At 37.1% G+C, this 27,022-nt stretch overlaps 1 protein-coding gene across 1 annotated transcript in view; it reads right to left on the bottom strand.

Annotated features, from left to right (window-relative positions):
• Nucleotides 1-24,870, bottom strand: part of LOC106073203 (bursicon-like) — a 43,824-nt gene extending 18,954 nt beyond the window's left edge. The window contains exon 1 of the mRNA XM_013233706.2: nt 24,320-24,870. Within this exon, the coding sequence (XP_013089160.2) occupies nt 24,320-24,332 (13 nt within the window). The 5' untranslated portion in view covers nt 24,333-24,870. The remainder of the gene's footprint in view (nt 1-24,319) is intronic.
• Nucleotides 24,871-27,022: the final 2,152 nt, after the last annotated feature.

The following is a 27,022-nucleotide window of genomic DNA, read 5'->3' as shown; positions in this document are numbered from 1 at the left end:
CATATAAAAACGATCGCGGTTACATTCACACATATTCGCCCTTCCCCTTTTACCAACTGGTCACTGAGAATGCTAAAAGCTTGAAATTGCTCTTGAACAAAGACAATTCGTAAAAATATTTCTGATCGCACAGATTTATTATTGATATTCTAGATCAGGGGTGGGCAACCTTTTTCTTTCAAGGAGGGCCGCATTAAAATAAATTGGGAAATGGAGGGCCGCATAAATATATATATATGTTCTTACAAATTTAATTACAAAACTAATTGAGTATAATGCCTTTTAATTCACATTTATACTGTATTTACATTTCATTATTCTAACACTACCAATAGAGGAATGGCAACAAGAGTTAGCAAATATCTGAAGTTCATGTTACGAATAATTTTTTTTCATTTTACTACTGTTGGGGAATTTTACCACAAATTTAAAGTTGTACTTAATGTAAAGTATTTAACTGTTTACACTCGTGCATAATGTTTCAGAACTGTGTAAGTAGCTTACTAATTGTTATCTTAGTGACTGCTGTAAAATTACAGCCAGTCTACATCGACCTGTGATTACACTTCTTTACTTTCAAACTAGAAACAAATGCTTGTTCACAGATGTCTGTGGACCTATATAATGTGAAAGTTTATCCGCAGAGTTTTTTTAAGAGTGGAAATACAGCTTACACCCATAAAGCTCTGACTGACCTTAACTTCTTTAACTCGTTATAATTTGCTTGGATGTATGTCTTCTGGAGCTGAAACAGCTTCTGTACTAAATGATGAGCTGAGGGCTTTGAAAATCCAAGTTATTGGCGTCTTAAAATTTGCTTTCTGACTCCAAAATCAAGGAATCCAAATAAGACTTGTACATTTTAGCCTTTTCGCTAGAAATAGTTTCAACTTTCAAGAAAGGAAAATGACAAAACCTGTTTTCACTTGTTAGCCTGAAGAAATGGGAAAGATTTGCCTGAAAATATTTAACATGCACATATATTTCTTATGCAAATAACCCATTGCAGCTCTTTCGATTTACAACGAGAAATCTGTCTTCCACTCTTCATCAGAAATATTAGTAACAAAGTCACAGTCAATGTCCTTCAAGGAACATAACAATTTCTTTCTTGAGATTTTATTTTCTTCTCAACACCTTGCCCGTGTTCAACCAGCGGACACTACAAAACATCGGAATTTTGTTTCCAAATCTTTAAGTATTTCCCTGAACTTCTTGTGGTTACGACCTCTAGCTCTGATAAGTTTGAGATTATGGGGTCAATAATATGTTTACTATTCAATACAGTTTAAAGTTTATGATTGCAATATTGTTCTTGAATTTGTTGTTCTCAGTCAAAATTCGGACTCCATCCGTTGTTACACTTGCCGTTTTGTTCCATGCCAACTGAACACTTTCAACACAGTTCTTCCTAGAATTGAATAAATACTGGCCTGAGTTTGTGTCTTTGACTGAATGTTTTGAAATAAGAATAATCTTCCTTTTAACTTTTTAGAATGACTTGTAGGGACTGTGTTTCTTTAGCTTCTTCATCATAAGTGATAAAAGTCAGGAGTCTCAGTAATTTATATAGATGTCTATAATTATTTATTTCTAATATAAGTACATTTTATAATATGTGAGCACACCTGATTTCTGTAGGTGTTCGCGGGCCGCATAAAACACTCCGGCGGGCCGCATGTGGCCCGCGGGTCGTAATTTGCCCACCCCTGTTCTAGATCTATTACAAATACATGACTGGTCCAAAGTAATTGATACAACTACACTTGACTATGAGCTTTGTGTTTTCTCTTTAAGTGTATGCCTTAGAATTTCTTGATAGTATCGAATAGTCACAGTTATCTGCTCTTTGTCTACCTTTTGACTTGTCAAGATGTTGGCTTACAATCCATAGACAGCACTTGAAGCACTGTGAGACAGGAAGAAATATTGGGAGGCGGGGGGGGGGGTTTAAAGTAACCTTAACACAAACGTTTTATAGAGACAAAAGAACTAGGACGAAATTGTACAAAATAGTGAAGTAATTAATACAAACTACTTTGTGATATAAGAGAAGGCCTTAGAACTTTGTATACACTTTGTACAGAAATTTGTACAGAACTTTTAATTGTACAAAACTTTGATTCCACAGAATTTTGTGAAGGTTTGAAAAAAAAAGTGTAACAATAAACAGTAAAACATCTATCTATAGCTCTTCATAAAAATACCTGTCACATATATTTTGGGTTTCAAAGTTTAAAACAAAGAATACTAGGCTACCAGGTTTTTATTCTTATAAGCTAGACACTTTGACGATGTATTTCTATATATCTACTGCATATCACATCGTATTGAGTATGTATTCTACCTCTAGAATGGAGATCAAGAACAATAACAATAACAGTAGGTCTGTGGAATAAAGACATTAGTGTCGTCTCGCGTACTCTCCCTTTGCTGTTCAAACATACTTCCCCACACCACGTCTTGGCCAATATTTGCTCATGTTTGTGTTTGTTTCTTAATTAAAGGTCAACTTCAAAATGAAATGTAGATCTAGGGTCGCATGAGATTCTTTAAATGTATTCACAATATTATATTTGACCTCTAATGTGTTAAGGAAATAGAAGGTAAGGACTAGATTTACACACCATTTTATTTTAATAGTCCTATTCTACCATATTAGATGGGAAATTTCGGTGCTGGCATGGGCTGTATTTTTTTTTTTTAATTATTTTTTTTTTCTTAAACCTCATTTTTAACGTAAATCTCAAATTGACAATAGATTATGAAAATCTGATTGATTTATTTTAAAACCTAACAGCCTCTGTAAACAGGGGCGGACAGGGTGTCGAAATTGGCCCGGACATTTCTAAACCATCCGGCCCATAAATTGTATATTATATGATGGGAATACAATTCTAATTTACTGTGCTCAAAAATCATTATGTTAAGTTTGATAATGTATCGATAATGGTATACATATTTACACAGTGAACACTATATCCTTATAAGGAATGTAGGCAGTAGCGTACCTATGGTGGGGGATGAGGGGCTCCCAAATGAGTGTTTTTTTACATTAAATATTACGTAAAATGCAGGGGCCCCAAAGAGGTCAAGCCCCCCGGACCCCCAAATGATGGAAAATTCCTAGCCACGCCCCTGAATACAGGCCTTATGTTGCTTTTTAATCGCAAAGTGTGTAGGACCTAAAGGGATGGAGCCTGCTAGTAGCACTGTCAACGGATGTAGGCTATTGCATTGATTTGAAAAATATGTCAGATTCAATTAGTAGAGTCTGTAAAAGATTTTTTTAACATACTTCGGTCAGAGAGCCTTCTTAAAAAGGAATACTATAAAATATTTAACAATGTAATACGTGCCATGGTGGCAGTGGCATTCATACTGTCCTTATCTTCTAAAATACAGACGTGATTTAAAAAAAGAAGATGATTATTGTGGTCCTACCGGCCCATTAGGATATCGGCCCACCGGGCATTTGCCCGAATGCCCACATAGCCAGTCCGCCCCTGTCTGTAAATCTATTCATAAAATGTGCATTGGTTAACCCTGTTTTAAAAAAACTTATATCAACTCACTAGTGAAAAATTTGTACACGTTATTTCTCTCACACCCAATCTCGGATCAACTTCAAACTTTACACAATTATTCATTGGCATAGACAAGACACGAATGAATTTACAACAACACTTAGTCAATTACTGGTAATTAATTGTTTTGTTTGATACCAAATAGGGAAATTAATCATTCAGTATTCACATATACGGCTAAATACTTAATATATAGAGTTTCGTCCCCTTAGATACTTGAGCACGTTGTTTCTCCTACACCCAGTCTCGGATGAAGTTGAAACTTGAGGAACATCTATTGATAGTACCTAACAACACATTCATGGGTTTGAAAATAATCCATTTGTTTATTTATTTTCGGCAATTCATTCTTTTGTTTTATATCCAATAATGGAAATAGCTTGTACATTGTTGAAAGATATATTTATTTAAGTGCGGAGTTATTTCCTTTAGTTAAGCGGGGTTTTTTTTTGTTTTTTTTTTAAAAGTATTTTAAAAAATATTTTGTTTTTAAATAAATATTTTTTGCTTTGATTTTTTTTTTTATTGAACATTAAAAGTAAGTAAGTTTTTATATCTAGTAGCAGTTTTTGTCTGACTTTCAAAACTTAGATCAAAACGAAGGCAGATTTATTCCTATTTTAAACTTTGACCTTTCATTGTTCGATTGAGGTACCAATACCAAGAATAATGGATATCAATACTCATGAAAGTATTAAAACATATTTAAAGAGTAACATCCCCAGAACTACCGCTGCAGTCACTTCACACGAATCAAACCTCAGATGGAATCAAAGGTAAAGGCACAATGCTAACCTATAAATCACGTGACACACTTCCAGGAGTGTGTGAATGGAGGAGAGACAGGGGCGTGAACGCCAATTAAAACAAAGACGGGTTGAAGTTGTCACGAGAACATTTGATTAACGGTCAAAAATGGTTCGATCTAATTGTTCAACGTAGTCTGTCCTACTTCTTGCTTGACCTTGTAGAGCTGGCTCAAGGGAAACAAACAGAAGTGTGGCCTCCGAGAAATCTCAAGCCTTGACCAGTGCATTTGTCAAGATATACAAACCGTTAATTATATACCGTTAGAAAAACATGTTTGCAGTAATGTAGTCTTAAAAACGACGCACTTTAACTGTAATATATTACCTTTGTTATGAAAATGTAGCATTTTAACTAATAATTGAAAGTCAAAATGTTTTAAACTCACTTTAACTGTCATTAAAATTTAGCATTTAAACTCACTGTAAACCTTCTGGCTATGACATGACGCATTCAATCCCCTGTTTCAAGTTTCAACTTAATCCGACAATGGTTGTGGGAGAAGTAACGCGTTCAAAGTAACCCCATATACCTTTTAGTACATGAGCATATACTTTTAGAACAGCAAATATTATCTATAGTGGAAAGTTAGTCTGTAAATACAATGTAGAAATACATCTATTATGTTCTTGAGTTGAAGTGCTCTCCAAAATAACAATCAAAGGCACACAAATAATTGTTGTCTAAATTTGAGGAGACGACAAGAAAGTCTTCATCTACTTCAGCCAGTGTGGGATTAATGCAAAGACAAAATTAGACTTCAGAAAATCTTTAGTTTTGTCACAAAGAAAAAAACCCTTATAATAATAATAATAATAATAATAATAATATGAATTTTGTTTCTCTTTAAAGAAACTGGACCCTGGCAAACGCCAGAGAATGAGTACTCGTTTGTTTCTTTGCTCAATAATAATAATAATAATAATGTATTTCTCTGGGGGTTTTTTTATTTATTTTCCGCTGACCTCGCTCAAGATCATGACTAGGAGGATGGTCTGACTTATAGATTTTATTTTCGCCATTTAACATTAGTATAAGTTCTACATCAAGGGTTCTCAACCGTTTTAGTACCTTGACCCCTTTTTGCATTTGGCCACTATGCGGCGACTCCAACCGTAAAATCTGTTGTTTTTTTGGTGGGGGGGGGGGCGGGGGCGTATATAACATCGAAATCAAATTGTAAATAGCTGATACGAATTGCCAAAGCTGTATCTTTAATCAAGAAACACTAAATATTTCTGCTAATAGCTAAATAGGAAATAAATGAGGTTGTATCTTTATGACTTGGTTACTTTTCAATTGCGTATTCACTATATTAATGATTTTATAATTATGTGACCATTTGGAAAACAAGACTGGACATGGTAATAAACTCTAGCAATTGAGTCATACATTGCTACAAAAGTGTTGCGACCATTTGTGAAAAAAACCACAACGTCATTTCGATGGTTGAACTTTGTTTCTGTTTCACCAGATCAGGAATTTGATGTCTTTGCAAGATCAGAACAAATGTGAACTTCTGCATCAAATTTACTTCTGTATTGAACAAGTTCAAAAATACTTTTTCTCAAAGATATGGTGTTGGAATGGAACTCGTTGCTGTAGTTCACATTCATCGCTAAAGAGCGCTGCAACCTTCGATTGTGTTTTCTTATTTAAAACTAAAAAAAACTTTTTGAACTGTATCTCAGCTAACTTGACCTCAGCTAACTTGACCTCAGCTAACTTTACCTCAGCTAACTTGATCTCAGCTAACTTGAGTTTGAGATAGCATAAACATTTTTGGATTCATCAAATTCATTACAACGCTTTGAAAACAATCAAATGTCTGTTTCAAACACTCGAATTCACAAACATTCAAAAGGCTTACATCGTTTTCGTGCGGAAATGACTAATATTCGTCGATGAATTAAATAATATGTTCCGAGGACTTTTGGGTGACTCATTCTGTACCAAAAGTTGAACACCCTAGCCAACAACCAAGCATACAAAGACACTTCAAATATTGACCTAAATTCTGCCAAGTCACTGGTTTTCCTGGCTAGCTCAGGCAACCCATTCCACGCTCTAATAGCGCTAGGGAAGAAGGAGCATTTGTACAAATTTGTCCTAGAATATGGAACAAGGAATGTGCCTTTATCTTTATGTCTCACTGAATATTTTATTAAATTTTGTTTTTGTATTTATAAATTATGGTTCAGTGTTTTATGTATAGTTTCTACTTTACCTTTAAGTCTTCTATCCTGAAGGCTGTCTAAATTTAGTGAGTTTAATAAAAGTGTTACTCTAATCCAGTGATTCCCAAAGTGGTCTATATAGACCCCTAGGGGTCTACGAAGACTTCCAAGTGAACAAATAAATTGGGGGTCTATGAGATGTCCACGGGGGTCTACGATAACAGATTTCATTTAAAAAGGTCATGACTTTCATTTTTACATCCCATTAATGTAATTATTGCAGTCACTAATATATGATTTGTACTTTAGCTAATCCTTTAAACATTTATCCTACTATTCAAACGAAAAATTGTTATATTTAATTTCAATATTTTTTTAACTTTGTCTACATGTCACTAATGTTTAACAAAAAGAAATGGAGACTGGACAGCGTTGATTTTTTAAAATTGAGCCGTGGAACTTTTTTTTCTTCTATAAATAGGTTATTATCAGATTTTGCGACCAGGCATGCTTTTTCTTGATTTTTTTTCTCGGGGTGAAATGCGCCACTTGTAATGGTGCAATGCTCCACAGGTTCACCACCCCTGTCTAACAATATCCCTTTACTCATAGCCAAATACGGGAAACACTATAGGTAACATTGATTTGGCCAGCCATTGTCGTTTTAAAAACTGTTTTACACAAACCTATATCTGACATTATTAAAATAATTTCTTTAAGCAACACTACAGTTCAAGGGCACATCAGTGGCATGAGTTATAAAATTAAAAGCTTCTTATGTAATTCTTCTCAAACGACGTATGTAATAGTTTGGGATCAGCAGCCTCACGGGCACTGACAGCGTGTAGCGCTGTGTACTGCAAACTGCCTAAGATTCGCTGGCTTCTGATTTTTTATTCAGGGTTGACTCTCGAAGCCTTTTCCATGACTTGATATAGCTGCAAGGCAGCAGAGGTTTAAATTCAGTTTTCCTCCTGCTAGGTGGGTAGCAAGCCAAGGCTAATGAGTCCTTCCTGCTCCAAGCTGACTGGTTTACACGCCAGTTACTCAGCTTCGTTCCTTCTTCTGTTAGTGAAAACAGTTCCACAGACTCAATAGTTGAGCCACATGTGTAAGATCAAGAAATACACGAGAAACTGCTCTATGCGAAAACTTTTACAATGACACATAAAGCAAATTAATTAATTCATTAATATTGAACGTTTGAAGGACTACTTCATAGAACAACAAATTCCTATATGAAAAATAATATCCGTAGCAACGGATGATAAACCTTGCAAACAAACAAAAAATTTCCAGTACCTTTGGTGATTCCTGCAATGCATATTAATAGTTATTTTAATTGGTTTAAATTTGAATTTTATCAATAAAAAAGAGAGATCTCTATACATTTTTGTGTAGCTTTAAATTATTTTTTCACTCTTCAACACACTACAGTTAGAAATAAGTTTGAAAACAATGTTGATGAGTTTGCGAAAATTTGCAAGTGAAAGCAGGGGGTCTACCAAAAACCAGAAAACATGGCAAGGGGTCTACGAGACAAAAAAGTTTGGGAACCTCTGCTCGAATCAAATGTGAATATTCGTTAGTTATGAATCTCACTGCTCTATTTTGTGTCTGTTCCAGTTTCTTAATGTTTTCTTGAGTTGAGGGTTCCCAAACAGAGGATGCATACTTTATTATTGGCCTAACCAAGGTTAAATAACATTTTAGTTTTATGTTCTTATTTGATTTATAGAAATTTCTTTTAATAAACCCTAATGCTTTTTTGATTTTCTGATAGTTTCATCAGTATGGGGATTTCATGACAGTTTTTCATTTATTATAACACCTATACGTATTTTGCATTTTTAGTCTGTGTTACTAGTTTACCATGAATAAGATAAGTGGAATTAATTTTGTTTTAGTTTTTTTTGCTGCTCTTAATAACTGCCATTTTTCTGGGTGGAAAGACATGCTCCAATTTGATTTCCATTTCTGTAATTCATCTAATTCTCTTTGTAAAATTTCTGTATCTTGTGTTGTTTTTATTGTTCTATATATTATGCACTCGTCTGCAAATAATCTGACTTTTGTTCCTGAACTAATGCAATTTGGTAAATCATTTATGTAAATTAAAAATAGTAGTGGACCTAAGGCTGTTCCTTGAGTTTACTGTTATCGGTGTTGATTTAGAGCCATTCATTATTAAAGTTTGTTCTCTCCCTATCAGAAAATCTTTAATCCACTGATGCAATAGACCATCAATGCCAAAATAATTTAATTTTTTAAGCAAACTGTGGTGGTGAACTTTGTCAAAAGCCTTGGAAAAATCTAGTAAGATAGCATCTATTTGCTCACTATTATCTAAACCTTTTGAAAAATCATCAATTAGTCCTATTAGTTGTGTTTTACATGATCTATAATTCCTAAAGCTATGTTGGTATGGAGTAAGGACATTCTGTGTGTCTTCAGGTGTTGCTACATATTATGTGTTCTAGGATTTTAGATGTGAAAAATCCATTCAATATTCTTGGTTTCTTATAGAGCGATTTTTTGCAAAGATGTAGATTACATTGGAAAAGAGGTTTATTGCTTTCTAAAAACATGTTTTCGTGCATACAATTATTAACTTATTAAACTCTTGAATCAATAATGCCTTACATTCGGAGATTTTCGTGATAGTCCTTTCAAAAACGTGATAGTCCTTTCAAAAACGTGATAGTCCTTTCAAAAACGTGAAAGTCCTTTCAAAAACGTGATATTTTGACTTGTATAATTTTACAAAGTATACAAAAATAATTTCAGTTTTTTTTTTTTTAAACTCGGTCTTGATCTAGATTTGGTGGAAGTGTATAAGCATGTCCTTTATACACGTTTTTAAAAAGTATTTTGTTGGTAAAAAGCTTAAGTACTCTATGCATATTGGGGAAATAAACAGTAAGACTGTTGAAGACATAAAGACACAAAGAGAATTAATTGCATGTACATGGGTGAAAAGTAACAAGAAAAAATAATAAAAAAAACAAAGTTAATATTAAGTGTAATCATATTAATTAGTTTGAATCAGTCATTTAATTAAATTTGTAATTTATCTAGACTAACAGTAATAAATCTGTGCGATTGCAAATATTTTTACAAAGCCTATATCAACACGCTCTGTCTGCAGGGGCGCCTGCATTATCTTGTTTTCAAGGGGGTGCAAATTGCGACCTATGGCTTTAGTCGTAGCTTTAACTTTCTTGTTACCTAGATTATTAAAGAAAAGAACAAGTGCGCCCCTCCTCCTTTTGTTGTGTTATTGAGAGGACTGTAAATGTTTGTTTCATGAAATAAAATACAGAAAGCGAACAAACTATTGACTGTAGTCGTCAAGATGGACAAGCTGGCGATGAATGCTTATCGTGCACAGTGCTAATAGTCTTCTTCGAATTCCAGGTAACCCTAAAAGAAAATCCGGTTATGGAACCCGTAGGCAGTGGGACAGTGGTAAGATCTCCTTAGCTCTCCATCAACCTGACCCCAAATTGCGATGGCTCTCCATCCCTTTGAAATGGTCAGTATGGAAGAGAGGCGATTGTTGACCTGTGGGCAGCCCAACACCCTCAAATTTACCACCCAGGCTTTCCCCCATCAAGAAGTAAATGCCACAGACTTGGTCGGCCATCAACTCCTGATTAACTTTTTCTAGTTCATTACACTAATAGCTTATCCTTGCAACTGTACTTATGTCGAAGCACTGCTGGTTACGTTGCTACTATCAAGAAGTTCATTGATTTGAAGGTGCAAAAGATTATCTAAAATTTGGCTTCTCGGAGTTCAGAAAAGGGCACTGACCTGGTCTGCATCAATTCCTGATAAGCCTAGACCAGTATTGTTTGGTGTAATGCACAGATTGTAAGAACATTCTTCTGTACACTAAGTAAAAAGGGGACTAATTCAACTTATACCACAACATATGTCAAGTACAATTGCTTTCCCTTGTTTAATACCAAACATAATAAATATTTATCAATAGTTAATTGACTAACTGGTTTTTTTATTTTTAAATGATTTTGTCAGCTACAAGTATGAATTTCAACTTGATCCAAGTTTGGGTGTGGGAGAAATAAGGTGCACAAACATTTGACTAGACAGACTGAGGTAATATAAACGTTGTACAAATAAAAATAGATAAATAGACACTATCCCTAAACTGTTGTTCTTTATAGCACAACGAGTAAGGACATTCTCTAAGAAGACTTTTCTCATCTATTTCACGGTGGCTTCATCACATTCTCCATGGCCCAAGGCGAAGGTCGTTACAAAACACAACAGCAGACGTGAGATTAACTTTACTGCTTGTGTTGTTGTTTGGTTGTGTTGAAATAAAGGTTGTTGTTCTTTTCTAGCCAATAATGCAACGGTTGAGCCTGATGATTGCTCTATTTCAAAATGTGTCTACCTTATCGTGAATGTTGATTATAGACTTCAACGTGGCTAAGTTTTAATAGCTGATTCAGACAGCACGTTCCATGGTACTAAATGAGAAGGAGCACTTGTACGAATTAGTCCTAGCATATGAAATAAGAAATGTGACAGCAATATTAATATAGATTTCATCCTGTGTTTACAAAGCTTACATCTACTCACTCTGTCTGTCTGAATACATTATTTCTCCCGCACCCATTCTTGGATCAAGTTGAAACTTGGCACAATTATTAATTGGCTAAGACAAGACATTAATTAATTTTAAAAAAGTCAACCAGTTAGTCAATTAATTACTGTTAATTAATTATCTTATTTGATACGGACAATGGAAAATGAATTATTGGTAATTAATTATTTTTTTTATATCGAAAAAAGGGAAATAACTTTTTACATTATTGAGGAATATGTTTGCAAGGGTGGAGTTCTTCCCATTAGATTAGATAGATTCATGACTTGAATTCTACTGATGTGTGATGTGTGGCATTACTATACCCTAGTGAGGACATTTTACTATACCCTAGTGAAGACATTTTACTATACCCTAGTGAGGACATTTTACTATACTCTAATGAAGACATTTTACTATACCCTAGTGAAGACATTTTACTATACCCTAGTGAAGACATTTTACTATACCCTAGTGAGGACATTTTACTATATCCTAATGAAGACATTTTACTATACCCTACTAGTGAGGACATTTTACTATACCCTAGTGAAGACATTTTACTATACCATAGTGAGGACATTTTACTATACCCTAGTGAAGACATTTTACTATACCCTAGTGAAGACATTTTACTATACCCTCATGAAGACATTTTACTATACCCTCATGAAGACATTTTACTATACCCTAGTGAGGACATTTTACTATACCCTAGTGAAGACATTTTACTATACCCTAGTGAAGACATTTTACTATACCCTAGTGAAGACATTTTACTATACCCTAGTAAGGACATTTTACTATACCCTAGTGAAGACATTTTACTATACCCTAGTGAAGACATTTTACTATACCCCCATGAAGACATTTTACTATACCCTACTAGTGAGGACATTTTACTATACCCTAGTGAGGACATTTTTACTATACCCTAATGAAGACATTTTACTATACCTAATGAAGACACTTAAATATACCCTAATGAAGACATTTTACTATACCCTACTAGTGTGGACATTCTACTATACCCTAATGAAGACATTTTACTATACCCTAGCGTGGACAATTTACTATACCCTAATGAAGACATTTTACTATACCCTAGTGAGGACATTTTACTATACCCTAGTGAAGACATTTTACTATACCCTCATGAAGACATTTTACTATACCCTAGTGAAGACATTTTACTATACCCCCATGAAGACATTTTACTATACCCTAGTGAGGACATTTTACTATACCCTAATGAAGACATTTTACTATACCCTACTAGTGAGGACATTTTACTATACCCTAGTGAGGACATTTTTACTATACCCTAATGAAGACATTTTACTATACCTAATGAAGACACTTAAATATACTCTAATGAAGACATTTTACTATACCCTACTAGTGAGGACATTTTACTATACCCTAGTGTGGACATTTTACTATACCCTAATGAAGACATTTTACTATACCCTAGTGTGGACAATTTACTATACCCTAATGAAGACATTTTACTATACCCTAGTGAGGACATTTTACTATACCCTAGTGTGGACATTTTACTATACCCTAATGAAGACATTTTACTATACACTACTAGTGAGGACATTTTACTATACCCTAGTGTGGACATTTTACTAAACCCTATGAGGACAAGTAAAGAAAACTTCTTTCCTGGTAAAAAAACAACAAAATAACATTGTCGTAAAAATCAATTTGTTTGGGTTATTTGTAGTTCTACAACTTTTGTCTGACTTGTCACCCAAATCAATAGTCAACCTTTCAACAGTGCATTTTTTTAAAATAAAAGAACAAGTTGAATTGTGAAGCTGAAGAGTCTTCAATAGCTGTTCAGTTATCTCATTTCAGAAAGTTTAATTTTATCATTATTATTATCTTCAACAAAGTTGCGTAAGACCTGAATGTTTCATGTTCAAACTTGGCATGCGTTTTTTAAAAATCTTAACTGATGAATATTTAATGCTATTAAAGATATTAATGTTGTGTTTTATGTGTGTGTCGTCAGAGTAAAACAAACTAAACTAAAAGTTGTAGATTGAATTGCTTCGCTTAGAATGTAATGAACAACAATTAAAGCTAACAGTAATGGAACAAATACGCAATACTAAATGTAGCGATTCGGCAGTTTTTTTTTTGGGATCAGAATTGGTATGCTGTCAGCGAAATGTGGGATTTATGGCAGCTCAGTTCTGCTAAGAATGGGCGCCATTTCAATGTGTTCCAAGGGGAGAACAAGAGCGTGGGGAGGTTTAGCTTGGACTTGAACAGAGAGGATGCAGGACAGAGGAGTTGTGCTCTGTGGGCTGGGGTGAAACAAAAGTTATTAACTACAGGAAGTATATAATTAAAAATTCATCAGAGTTGGTGATTTCAGAGTTGGTGATTTCAGAGTTGGTGATTTCAGAGTTGGTGATTTCTGGATATGTTTTAAGAGCTTAGTAGAAGTAGTTCATAAAAGATAATAATCTAAGTCTACACAAAAGAGTAATAATCACAATAATGTAATGATAATAATAATAATAATAATAACACATTAACACAGGGCTTATTAAGAACAATACACCTCCTTATTACAGATGTTCGCCACAAGTGACAAGAGGTTCTCGAGTCTACCGATTACTTATTGTACTGGGATAGGCCTATTGTGACTGATAAAACGGTTGGTTTTAATCGCCATGATCTACCCTTTCTCAGACAATCATAGACATCGCCGTACCACTATCCCACAATATAAGGCAAACAGACATTGAAAAGAAAATATGGGAACCTAAGCTCGGTTATGGAACTTGTCTACTGTAGCAATATACACTGCTGTTGTATCAACTGAGAGTATAATGACAACTGATAAAACAGACACATTCAAGGCCCTTTACATGCCTAAGAAGATTCTCGTTGCCTGTCAGGGTGGCGGTACTGCTGCAGATATGCCACATCACCAGAAAATTTCTCAGTCGACACTGATAAAGAGGCTACAACGAATTTTGATACTCTCTAACGAAGCTCGATCTTGACAGTGCCAGAGAATAAATAGCACCACAAGAGAGATACAAGACACCGATTGAAAAGACAGACACGAAAACAACGACAAAGATTGTATCGCCATTGACCACGCAATCAAATCATGCTATAGAATTGAACTATCTACTATAAACTTTTCACAAGTAAATTATAAGTGAGCCTGGTGTGAATGTATATTTTGGTTTTCTATAGTTGTAATGTTTTGTTTAGTGTAATGCACAAGTTGTAAGATAATCTGGGATAATAAAGATTATTATTATTATTAATACTGATTCGTTTTTAAGATAATAATTCAAGTAAGCACTTTTTGATTATGGATAGGTTGAATTAAGCTTATAATGATCTATTTAAATCTTTAGCTTTACTTACACAGTCATCTGTTAAGAAAATCTTTTTTCTAACATCTTTTCTTATGTTTGAACGAAATAGCTACTTTCTGAAAGGCACGCTGTACATATTGCAGTCCTAGAACTCACAATGTTGTATTGGGAAAATATCTAGGGCCGGATTGAAGTACGTGGAGGCCCGGGGAAAGAATTTTTGTGCAGACCCCCACACTTTTTTGAAAGCTTTATTAATTGTTTTTCACTTATTAATAATAATACTTAATAATAATACTTGTATTTAAAAGCATGCCATATTTTAGAGGAAAGAAATCGATTACTTTTAAATTTAATCTTGTTCTCTTTCTTAAGAAAAATTTAATATGAATATTTTAGTAAAAAAAAAAAGCATATTGTTGAGTCTGTAGAGGTCCTGGGTTAACGCAATACATTAAATTCTGAGCTGCGTTATGCATATTACGAACACTGTTCAATGTAAGCTTTTGTCGGACAAAAGGAGAAAATAAATGTTTAAAAGAAAAAATGTAAAACAGTTTCTGAAATTCGGATATATTTCATAATTATATTGTGGAGTCCCCTGAGTAGTAGCCTGACCTGCCTTATATCCTGCCTTAAAAATATTATAATTAAAAGAAAAAAAAAAGCACAATTATCACGTGTTGCCGATGTCAACATTTCATTCATTGTTAGTTTTGTTTGTAAAATGTTGTGCATGTTTTGGATGTTGCTTCAGAAGTGAGTTGAACACAATGTAAATCCTAGTCCAAACTTTGAACAGGACGACGTGGGATGGCAGCAGACGATATAAACCAGGGACCACCGAAACGACATCACGACCGTCCAGCGCGCATACCGAACGAGCAAGAAACCATCTTTGTATCTGTCAAAACTTTTCAACCAAATCTTGATCTGGACCACTGGCGGATCCAGGGGGGGGGGCGGTAGGGGCGATCGCCCCCCCCCCCCACTCGGCCGACCCCCCCCCCCCCCGAAGGGGGGGCGGACGAACTTTAGTATAGGATTCACACAATTGGTATACGAATTTATTACTTATGTTAAAAATATATACTAATTATTTATATTTCAACCTATTTTTAGATTATTTCGCCCCCCCCACTATAGTATGTTGGCCGATTTGGTGGGGTCGGGAGGGGGCGATGGTATCAATCCCGCCCCCCCCCCCTACACTTTCGAGTGGGGGGGGGCGGTCCAAATTGTTTGTAGAAATCACAGCTTGCTAACAAAATCAATTAAATATCTATATTTTTAAAACTTGTTATTGATATTTTAACCGATCTTTATATGATGTCGTTCCCTGTTGGCCGATTGGTGGGGGGGGGGGGGCGAATACCTCTACTGCCTTTCCCACATAAACTCTTTGAGTGGGGGGGGGGGCGGTCCGTTTTTATGGAGAAATCATAGTTTGTGAACAAAATTAGTTGAATTAATATATAAATTGTATATTATGTCGCTCCCTTTCTGCTATCTTGGCCGATTCGGTGGGGTGAGGGGGGGGCGATTGCATGTACTGCCCTCCCCCCTCTGAGTGCTGGGGGGGGGGAGCGGTCCTATTTTTGTGGAGAATCATAGTTTGTGAACAAAATTAGTTGAACATCTATATAATATAAACTACGTATTGATATGTGACCCATTGTATATTATGTCGTACCACACTCTAATCTCAAATTGTATCATTAGTAAATGAAAAAGGGTTGTACCAGGTGGGAGGGGCGATACATGCAATCGCATTTCCCCAATCGGACAAATCAATACGTTTTTTTTTGTATTATAGTTAAGAAATTACAAAATTAAAAAAAATCTGTCACTAATATAATTTATATATACTATAAATTAAATTCTTATATCGAGTCGCCCCATACCTATTCTTTAATGCCCAATGCAATCTTTAGCAGAAATTATTAAAGGAGCTAGGATTAATCGTTTTCACTCTACCGCCCCTCCCATTTCCAGACCAAAGTTTATGTAATTTCACATGAATTTATCATAATTATTTTAAGAAAGACTATGCATTGGAAAAGTTAGAATTCAAACGAAATTTTTCAGTATAAAAGTCATGATTGAGATGAGTTCTAAACCCAAATAACGATTTCATAGTCGCCTTTTCCCAACCTTTACTCAATCTGATATTTTTCTAGTTAAATAAATTTGGGACTATAGCTCACAATTTATACTTATATTTTCTTAAATACTATTTATCAAAAATTTTCATTTTCGGCGGCGATCCTCAAAGCAAAAATCTAAATATGTGGGATATCCTATCTTTTCAAGGAACAAATCAGTTTTATTTGCAATGTATTATGGGCCTATACATTTATATTAGAATATTTTTCAAGTACAACATTATTCGAAAGGTCCTTTTTAATAGTATGAATAATGAGCTTTAGGTCAGGAGAATGCGTTTCTGCAGTGAAGAATGCTAGAAAATGCTTTTGGCGTCGGGGCTTCGCCCCGAACTCCATTGATGAATAATGAGCTGTAGATGTCAGGAGAATACGTTTCTACAGTGAAAAAAGCAAGAAAACGCTTTTGTCGTCGGGGCTTCGCCCCGAACCCCACAAGAGAACCTTATAGCGCTGCCCCAGTTGTTTTGTTTTCGACGAAGGTTGAGAAATGATATATATATATATGTATATATATATGTTTGTGTGTGTGTGTGTGCGCGCGCGCTCTACGCACGTTTATGCATAGGGTTAGGGTTTATTGGGCGTTAGGGTTAGGGTTTGGAAAAAAATCGCCCCCCCCCACTTCAAAGTTCTGGATCCGCTAGTGATCTGGACGTGCCCTACCTCCGTTTCTCCAGTCTCGTTACTCTTAAAAAATCTTTAAAAATTGATTTTCATTTGTGTGTTCGGATAATATCGTATTAGTTTGTTTTTTCAATAAGTATCATACATAATATCGAATTCAAATTAAAAAAATATTGAACCTATACTTTTAATAAGTTGCGGTTACTCTTGGAGGGATTTGACCTTTTTTTTTATTGATATACAGCTGAACAACATTGGAAGGAAATAAAACCTTTCTGAAATATGGATCTGTTATTACAGAAATCAAAAGATATGGTTCTTCCATTCCTAAACAAGATAATCTTTGACAGTTCATCTTTTCTCTACATGATACAAACTAAAAGAGAACCTTTCTCTGCAAACTATGGTAAAAAAGTTACTTTGGTCTGCACGTCAATAAATCTTTATTGGTACTCTATTTTTGATGTCATGAGTTGAGTGTGCAGAACTAAATGTACATTTATTTACAATCTAAATATAGATTTAATGTAATGTGAAAGTAATGTCTGTCACTATTTTCAGGTTATAACTTAATCTCTGTTTTGAAACAATGGCATTGATCCCAAGACATTTCACAACACTATAGAAACATACTTCTGATGTCCACTGGAATTTATAAAGATTTTTTAAAAGTTGAATGCTAAGCTTTTACAGCGGTATTGATTCTAAACATATAAAGATTATTTTTAAAAATTCCTGTTTCAAATCCATGACGCTTCTTTCGGCAGACAAGAGCACTAGCCCCTCGCCACTCTGAGCTGTGTACAAGTTGACGGACTTTCGAGAGCCTTTAATTCTCTGCCCTAGTTTTGTACTCCATTTTATCCTCCCCCTCCTCCAGAGATACCGCAAAGACCACTTGACCAATTAACTGTAGGATCATCTCATGTCATGGTAAACTTTGGCTAGAACATTGACTGGGTCGCACCCTTATTGAACCAGGCACTTGAGCGGGTGTGTGTGTGGAGGTGTGTGTGTGGGTCGCACCCTTATTGAACCAGGCACTTGAGCGGGTGTGTGTGTGGAGGTGTGTGTGTGGGTCGCACCCTTATTGAACCAGGCACTTGAGCGGGTGTGTGTGTGGAGGTGTGTGTGTGGGTCGCACCCTTATTGAACCAGGCACTTGAGCGGGTGTGTGTGTGGAGGTGTGTGTGTGGGTCGCACCCTTATTGAACCAGGCACTTGAGCGTGTGTGTGTGTGGAGGTGTGTGTGTGTTCGTGAGTCATTTTATAAATAGAAGAACTGAATAATATTGTGAGTTTTTGCCAGCGCGCAAATGACCGACAAACTAGATAGAGAAATGGAATGACGGTTAAAGTACATCTAGATCTACTTAGCTAGGAATAGTGGAACAAAGGCGACAAGACAGAGGTTAAAGACAATGATCGTTTAGTAAAAAAGTGAGATCTCTGTATAACATTGTTTCTGTGTCTTTCTTGTTCTACACCCGTTCAGTCACTATTCATCCAAATAATAATAATGGTTGTCTTTCGAGTCCGCAGAATAATGAGGAATGCAGCTGTGACCTTCAAATTTTGCCACACCTAGCGCAGGCATAACCATTGTCCTTCGGTGGTCGATTTAGATTTTCTATTCGGCGTCTACATCTAACCTCGGCAGTAGATTTTCTATTCGGCGTCTACATCTAACCTCGGCAGTAGATTTTCTATTCGGCGTCTACATCTAACCTCGGCAGTAGATTTTCTATTCGGCGTCTACATCTAACCTCGGCAGTAGATTTTCTATTCGGCGTCTACATCTAACCTCGGCAGTAGATTTTCTATTCGGCGTCTACATTTAACCTCGGCAGTAGATTTTCTATTCGGCGTCTACATCTAACCTCGGCAGTAGATTTTCTATTCGGCGTCTACATCTAACCTCGGCAGTAGATTTTCTATTCGGCGTCTACATCTAACCTCGGCAGTAGATTTTCTATTCGGCGTCTACATCTAACCTCGGCAGTAGATTTTCTATTCGGCGTCTACATCTAACCTCGGCAGTAGATTTTCTATTCGGCGTCTACATTTAACCTCGGCAGTAGATTTTCTATTCGGCGTCTACATTTAACCTCGGCAGTAGATTTTCTATTCGGCGTCTACATCTAACCTCGGCAGTAGATTTTCTATTCGGCGTCTACATTTAACCTCGGCAGTAGATTTTCTATTCGGCGTCTACATTTAACCTCGGCAGTAGATTTTCTATTCGGCGTCTACATCTAACCTCGGCAGTAGATTTTCTATTCGGCGTCTACATCTAACCTCGGCAGTAGATTTTCTATTCGGCGTCTACATCTAACCTCGGCAGTAGATTTTCTATTCGGCGTCTACATTTAACCTCGGCAGTAGATTTTCTATTCGGCGTCTACATCTAACCTCGGCAGTAGATTTTCTATTCGGCGTCTACATCTAACCTCGGCAGTAGATTTTCTATTCGGCGTCTACATCTAACCTCGGCAGTAGATTTTCTATTCGGCGTCTACATCTAACCTCGGCAGTAGATTTTCTATTCGGCGTCTACATTTAACCTCGGCAGTAGATTTTCTATTCGGCGTCTACATCTAACCTCGGCAGTAGATTTTCTATTCGGCGTCTACATCTAACCTCGGCAGTAGATTTTCTATTCGGCGTCTACATTTTACCTCGGCAGTAGATTTTCTATTCGGCGTCTACATTTAACCTCGGCAGTAGATTTTCTATTCGGCGTCTACATTTAACCTCGGCAGTAGATTTTCTATTCGGCGTCTACATCTAACCTCGGCAGTAGATTTTCTATTCGGCGTCTACATCTAACCTCGGCAGTAGATTTTCTATTCGGCGTCTACATCTAACCTCGGCAGTAGATTTTCTATTCGGCGTCTACATCTAACCTCGGCAGTAGATTTTCTATTCGGCGTCTACATCTAACCTCGGCAGTAGATTTTCTATTCGGCGTCTACATTTAACCTCGGCAGTAGATTTTCTATTCGGCGTCTACATCTAACCTCGGCAGTAGATTTTCTATTCGGCGTCTACATCTAACCTCGGCAGTAGATTTTCTATTCGGCGTCTACATTTAACCTCGGCAGTAGATTTTCTATTCGGCGTCTACATTTAACCTCGGCAGTAGATTTTCTATTCGGCGTCTACATCTAACCTCGGCAGTAGATTTTCTATTCGGCGTCTACATTTAACCTCGGCAGTAGATTTTCTATTCGGCGTCTACATTTAACCTCGGCAGTAGATTTTCTATTCGGCGTCTACATTTAACCTCGGCAGTAGATTTTCTATTCGGCGTCTACATCTAACCTCGGCAGTAGATTTTCTTTTTGTGTATCCCACGACCTTCGTAAGTGACCTCCAGCTGTTTCGCTCTGAAGTCACCTGCAACCAGGTGCTCTCTTCTATATCGGTTAAAGCAAGATGGCACCTAAGCTGGTCTTTAAAGCGCTACAGATGTGCCCCACGGAAACGCTATTTATTCAAATGAGACGCGATGAAATAGCGTTAGTCAATTTTAAAGAAAAACAAATCCCTTTAAAGGTTAACTATATAATAATTGTGTGTCAAGTTTAGTCTATGAGTTTGAATGTTTGCTATGCTTCGGATGTTACTTCAGATTTGAAGATGATTACATCCTAGGCATAAATCTCCAGCAGGACAGCGGAGGATGGTGACGGACTGGGTGACGGGCTGGGTTCAAACTCGGGACCATCAAGATGACAGCCCACATTGCATACCACACGACCAGGCAGCCATCCATAGTGTTTTATACAATCAACTAGAGCTTATGGTGGCTTTCTTTTATTTGTCAAGAGAAAAGAAAACGATGACGTAGACAAAGGACATCGTCCAGGAAGCAATGGAGCTCAAAGGACATCGTCCAGGAAGCAATGGGGCTCAAAGAACATCGTACAGGAAGCAATGGAGCTCAAAGGACATCGTCCAGGAAGCAAAGAAGCTCAAAGGACATCGTACAGGAAGCAATGGAGCTCAAAAGACATCGTCCAGGAAGCAATGGAGCTCAAAGGACATCGTCTAGGAAGCAATGGAGCTCAAAGGACGTCGTCCAGGAAGCAATGGGGCTCAAAGGACATCGTACAGGAAGCAATGGAGCTCAAAGGACATCGTCCAGGAAGCAATGGAGCTCAAAGGACATCGTACAGGAAGCAATGGAGCTCAAAGGACATCGTCCAGGAAGCAATGGAGCTCAAAGGAAATCGTACAGGAAGCAATGGAGCTCAAAGGACATCGTCCAGGAAGCAATGGAGCTCAAAAGACATCGTACAGGAAGCAATGGAACTCAAAGGACATCGTAAAGGAAGCAATGGAGCTCAAAGGACATCGTCCTGGAAGCAATGGAGCTCAAAGGACATCGTAAAGGAAGCAATGGAACTCAAAAGACATCGTCCAGTAAGCAATAGAACTCAAAGGACATCGTCCAGGAAGCAATGGAGCTCAAAGGACATCGTCCTGGAAGCAATGGAACTCAAAGGACATCGTACAGGAAGCAATGGAGCTCAAAAGACATCGTACAGGAAGCAATGGAGCTCAAAGGACATCGTCCTGGAAGCAATGGAACTCAAAGGACATCGTCCTGGAAGCAATGGAACTCAAAGGACATCGTCCTGGAAGCAATGGAACTCAAAAGACATCGTAAAGGAAGCAATGGAGCTCAAAAGACATCGTACAGGAAGCAATGGAACTCAAAGGACATCGTACAGGAAGCAATGGAGCTCAAAGGACATCGTCCAGGAAGCAATGGAGCTCAAAGGAAATCGTACAGGAAGCAATGGAGCTCAAAGGACATCGTCCAGGAAGCAATGGAGCTCAAAAGACATCGTACAGGAAGCAATGGAACTCAAAGGACATCGTAAAGGAAGCAATGGAGCTCAAAGGACATCGTCCTGGAAGCAATGGAGCTCAAAGGACATCGTAAAGGAAGCAATGGAACTCAAAAGACATCGTCCAGTAAGCAATAGAACTCAAAGGACATCGTCCAGGAAGCAATGGAGCTCAAAGGACATCGTCCTGGAAGCAATGGAACTCAAAGGACATCGTACAGGAAGCAATGGAGCTCAAAAGACATCGTACAGGAAGCAATGGAGCTCAAAGGACATCGTCCTGGAAGCAATGGAACTCAAAGGACATCGTCCTGGAAGCAATGGAACTCAAAGGACATCGTCCTGGAAGCAATGGAACTCAAAAGACATCGTAAAGGAAGCAATGGAGCTCAAAAGACATCGTACAGGAAGCAATGGAACTCAAAAGACATCGTACAGGAAGCAATGAAGCTCAAAGGACATCGTAAAGGAAGCAATGGAGCTCAAAAGACATCGTACAGGAAGCAATGGAACTCAAAGGACATCGTAAAGGAAGCAATGGAGCTCAAAAGACATCGTCCTGGAAGCAATGGAACTCAAAGGACATCGTAAAGGAAGCAATGGAACTCAAAGAACATCGTCCTGGAAGCAATGGAACTCAAAGGACATCGTAAAGGAAGCAATGGAGCTCAAAAGACATCGTACAGGAAGCAATGGAGCTCAAAGGACATCGTCCTGGAAGCAATGGAACTCAAAGGACATCGTAAAGGAAGCAATGGAGCTCAAAGGACATCGTCCTGGAAGCAATGGAGCTCAAAGGACATCGTCCAGGAAGCAATGGAACTCAAAGAAAATAACAACGTAGAATTTAGTGCCTACATACTGAACGACTTTTAAAAATGTTGAGACAATTTTGTTCGATCAGTCCTCCATCATTGACTTGGTCTAATCATCACTCTGAGATGTTACTGAATAATGTTTAGAATTCGGTAATGCAATTGTTGCATATATATTTTGTCAAATATAATATTCGTTTGTGCATTTATTCGTGTGTTCATGCCGAATAAATGAATGAATATCAATGTCTTTGATTCCGAAGAGTAACGATGAGTGCAGTGTTTCACGTGGTCACAGAAACCCTGTTGTGACCTACATATTTTCCCACATCTGATGCATCCGAATCCGTTGTCCGCAGAATGTCTATTTAAGTTCTCTTTACCTCTTCTGCGCCAGTTTTCTTACAAGGGTTTTTCTTTGGGTATCAACTATCTTATTCACAGGCCGTCTGCTGCTAGTTACTTTTCCCTAGGCAAGTGAAGGCAAAAGGCGCCTGAGTTAATCTTTATAGCACTTACGGGGCACCTCTGTTACGCCATCCACCTTTAAGCTCGCCCAAAATGATCGCTTTTGGCATGCAGTCGTCCCCATTCGGGATAAGTGTCAGATCCAGCGCAAGTGCCTAATGCTTAGTAATGCTTCTATACTGTCCTCACCAGCCTAAAGCAGAACGTGTTTCATATGCCTTCTATAGAGCCACCAGGTCTCAAAGACTTGCGTGTTTTAATGCATCCTTAATTAGTCCTAAAATAGATTGGTAGGCCTCAAATTACTAAATACAATTTTGCAACAGAATAGTGAAACCCAATATAAAAAAAGGACATTTCTCGTTTTAGACCTTGCGATTCGTCAGGCATACGATGTAAAGCTTATCAGTTTCAATCATCGACTGTTTACGATCAGAATTATTTAGTTGACACAGGTACCCATTACAATTGACTGGATTCAGGTTTTTCTGAAAACCCCGAAGTTCAAAATCCTAAGTTCAAAATTGTCCCTTCGGTTCTCAAACAAAATTCTTTATCACTCGACCATCTCGCCTCTCAAATCGAAACAAAGTAATGCAATAAATAAATAAATAATAATTAATCTAATAGCAGCATTGTAGTATGGTGTGCGTTCTGTATGATGCCAGGTTCAAATTTACCCTCTTTTATCCCCCCACCCTCTTGAAGGAGATTTGGGCTGGGATGTAAGAATATTCAATCCAGAACATACCAATGTATTAAGTCAAGAAACGAAAAGAAAAATGTCAACTAATAATAAGAAAACAAAATATACATTTGTTCTAGAATGTTTTCTTGTCTTACCTGTGAGTGTCATCTCACTATCGAGCACTGTCCACACCTACTGGTCAGTTTAACCCGGACATATACTCACTGGACGTAGCTCTCACTCCTGAAATTTCCCAAACATTGGACGCACGGGCCAGTTTGTCGGTTTGACGTAGCGTGTTTTTTTTGTGTGTATATAAAACCCTCTTAACAATTTTTTTTAAAAAAATAGCAACTGTTATTTTATGCAATAAAAAAAGTTTTTAAAAACGTTTATGTCAGTGACAATGAACGCCAGACGTCCATGAGAACACCACCACCAACGCACCAAGATAGCAGATGTTCATTTTGGGGAACGCTTCCTCGGCTCCCTGGAATTGACCACAGGATTCGCACAGGCTTTCACAGAAACGAAACGGTTTAACGCGGCTGTTGTCATGGTTGTCCCTAGCTCCCTGCCTACACCCTGGACTTAAGTCACGTCAGATTCAGGCCAGAATTGTCATTCCGTGTATTCAGATCAAGAGAGAAAAAAACCCCACTCCTATGAAGAACCATTTAAAATTCACTACGGAACAGAATGCGAAACAAAAACAAAAAAAAAAAAAAAAAGAAATTTGTAAGAATTTTCTTGTTCGTGGTGGGCGGGTGAGCTGTGTGCCGCGCGAGAGTGAGGCACGCGGCACAGTGGGGGGTGAGGGAGAATGGGGGGAGGGTGACGGTGTAGGAGGTCGTGAGTAGTATGTACATCTTCTGACAGTAATTAGTGTATCAGTAGCTCATGTTGACCAGTTGAAAGACAAGACTGATTCTACGAGACAAATAGACAGTTGAAACTAACTAGGACAGCAATAAATTGCACAAGTAGAAAACATGTTTAACAAAAAAAATTGAAAGGAAACATCAAAATTAAATAACAAAAGAAAGAACAAAAACATCGTGGCGTTTCAGGAAAAAAAATATTTTATTTTCAATGTACTTTAATGGGGAAAAGCGCGACTTCAAGGTCACTTATATACTTTTTAAAAAATGTATCTGAAAATAGAACATAGCAACATGCAAATAAACATGTCAACAATAACAACAAAACTCCAGTCAAATACCAACACAATTCAATAATTTAGTTACTTCAACAGAAACTGAAAACAAAGTGAGTCTAAATTGGAAATAACATTTGGATTGATTGCGCCGGTACATCATTAATGAATAAAATGCTATTTTCTCTGGACCTGATATTACATTTTATTTCGCCAGCCTAGCTGATCAATGTGGCCAAAGAACGATTAGTTGGGAGTTTTCAATCAGAGAATTTTAAGACAATATTGAAAAAACTCATATATCGGTAGGTCTACTTACATCTCTCTCTCTCTCTTTCTCTCTGGCACTACACGCACACACACTCACAAACACTGACACGTTCTTTTTTTTAAGTTCCTTAGTCTTAGCAGAGAGACTTTTGGAGACTATGACGATTGGTCTCGGAGTATTCACCACCACACAGTTCTATCGCAACGTCAACACCTCAGTGCACTTATCTGTCAAACATTTCTCTGATTTGTGTTTTATCAGGAGTCAAAGACTCAATTCGACTTAACAATCGCGTAAATCCGCTAGTGGGAACACCTACAATATTGTCAATACATACAGATCTACTAGTGTGAACACCAACAATACACGTAGATCTACTAGTTGGAACACCTATAATACATGTAGATCTACTAGTTGGAACACCTATAATACATGTAGATCTACTAGTGGGAACACCTATAATACATGTAGATCTACCAGTGGGAACACCTATAATACATGTAGATCTACCAGTGGGAACACCTATAATACATGTAGAACTACTAGTGGGAACACCTATAATACATACAGATCTACCAGTGGGAACACCTATAATACACGTAGATCTACTAGTTGGAACACCTATAATACATGTAGATCTACTAGTGGGAACACCTATAATACATGTAGATCTACTAGTGGGAACACCTATTATAAATGCTGATCTACTAGTGGGAACACCTATAATACACGTAGATCTACTAGTTGGAACACCTATAATACATGTAGATCTACTAGTGGGAACACCTATTATAAATGCTGATCTACTAGTGGGAACACCTATAATACACGTAGATCTACTAGTTGGAACACCTATAATACACGTAGATCTACTAGTGGGAACACCTATAATACATACAGATCTACCAGTGGGAACACCTATAATACATGTAGATCTACCAGTGGGAACACCTATAATACATATAGATCTACCAGTGGGAACACCTATAATACATGTAGATCTACTAGTGGGAACACCTATAATACATGTAGATCTACTAGTGGGAACACCTATAATAGCCTACATATAGATCTACTAGTGGGAACACCTATAATACATATAGATCTACCAGTGGGAACACCTATAATACATATAGATCTACCAGTGGGAACACCTATAATACATGTAGATCTACCAGTGGGAACACCTATAATACATGTAGATCTACCAGTGGGAACACCTATACTACATGTAGATCTACTAGTGGGAACACCTATAATACATGTAGATCTACTAGTGGGAACACCTATAATACATATAGATCTACCAGTGGGAACACCTATAATACATGTAGATCTACCAGTGGGAACACCTATAATACATGTAGATCTACTAGTGGGAACACCTATAATACATGTAGATCTACTAGTGGGAACACCTATAATACATGT

Source organism: Biomphalaria glabrata, chromosome 1, assembly GCF_947242115.1.
Source record: "Biomphalaria glabrata chromosome 1, xgBioGlab47.1, whole genome shotgun sequence".
NCBI classification, from domain to species: domain Eukaryota; kingdom Metazoa; phylum Mollusca; class Gastropoda; family Planorbidae; genus Biomphalaria; species Biomphalaria glabrata.
Note: the sequence above shows the minus strand (reverse complement) of the source record. Positions and strands in the feature narration are given on the sequence as shown.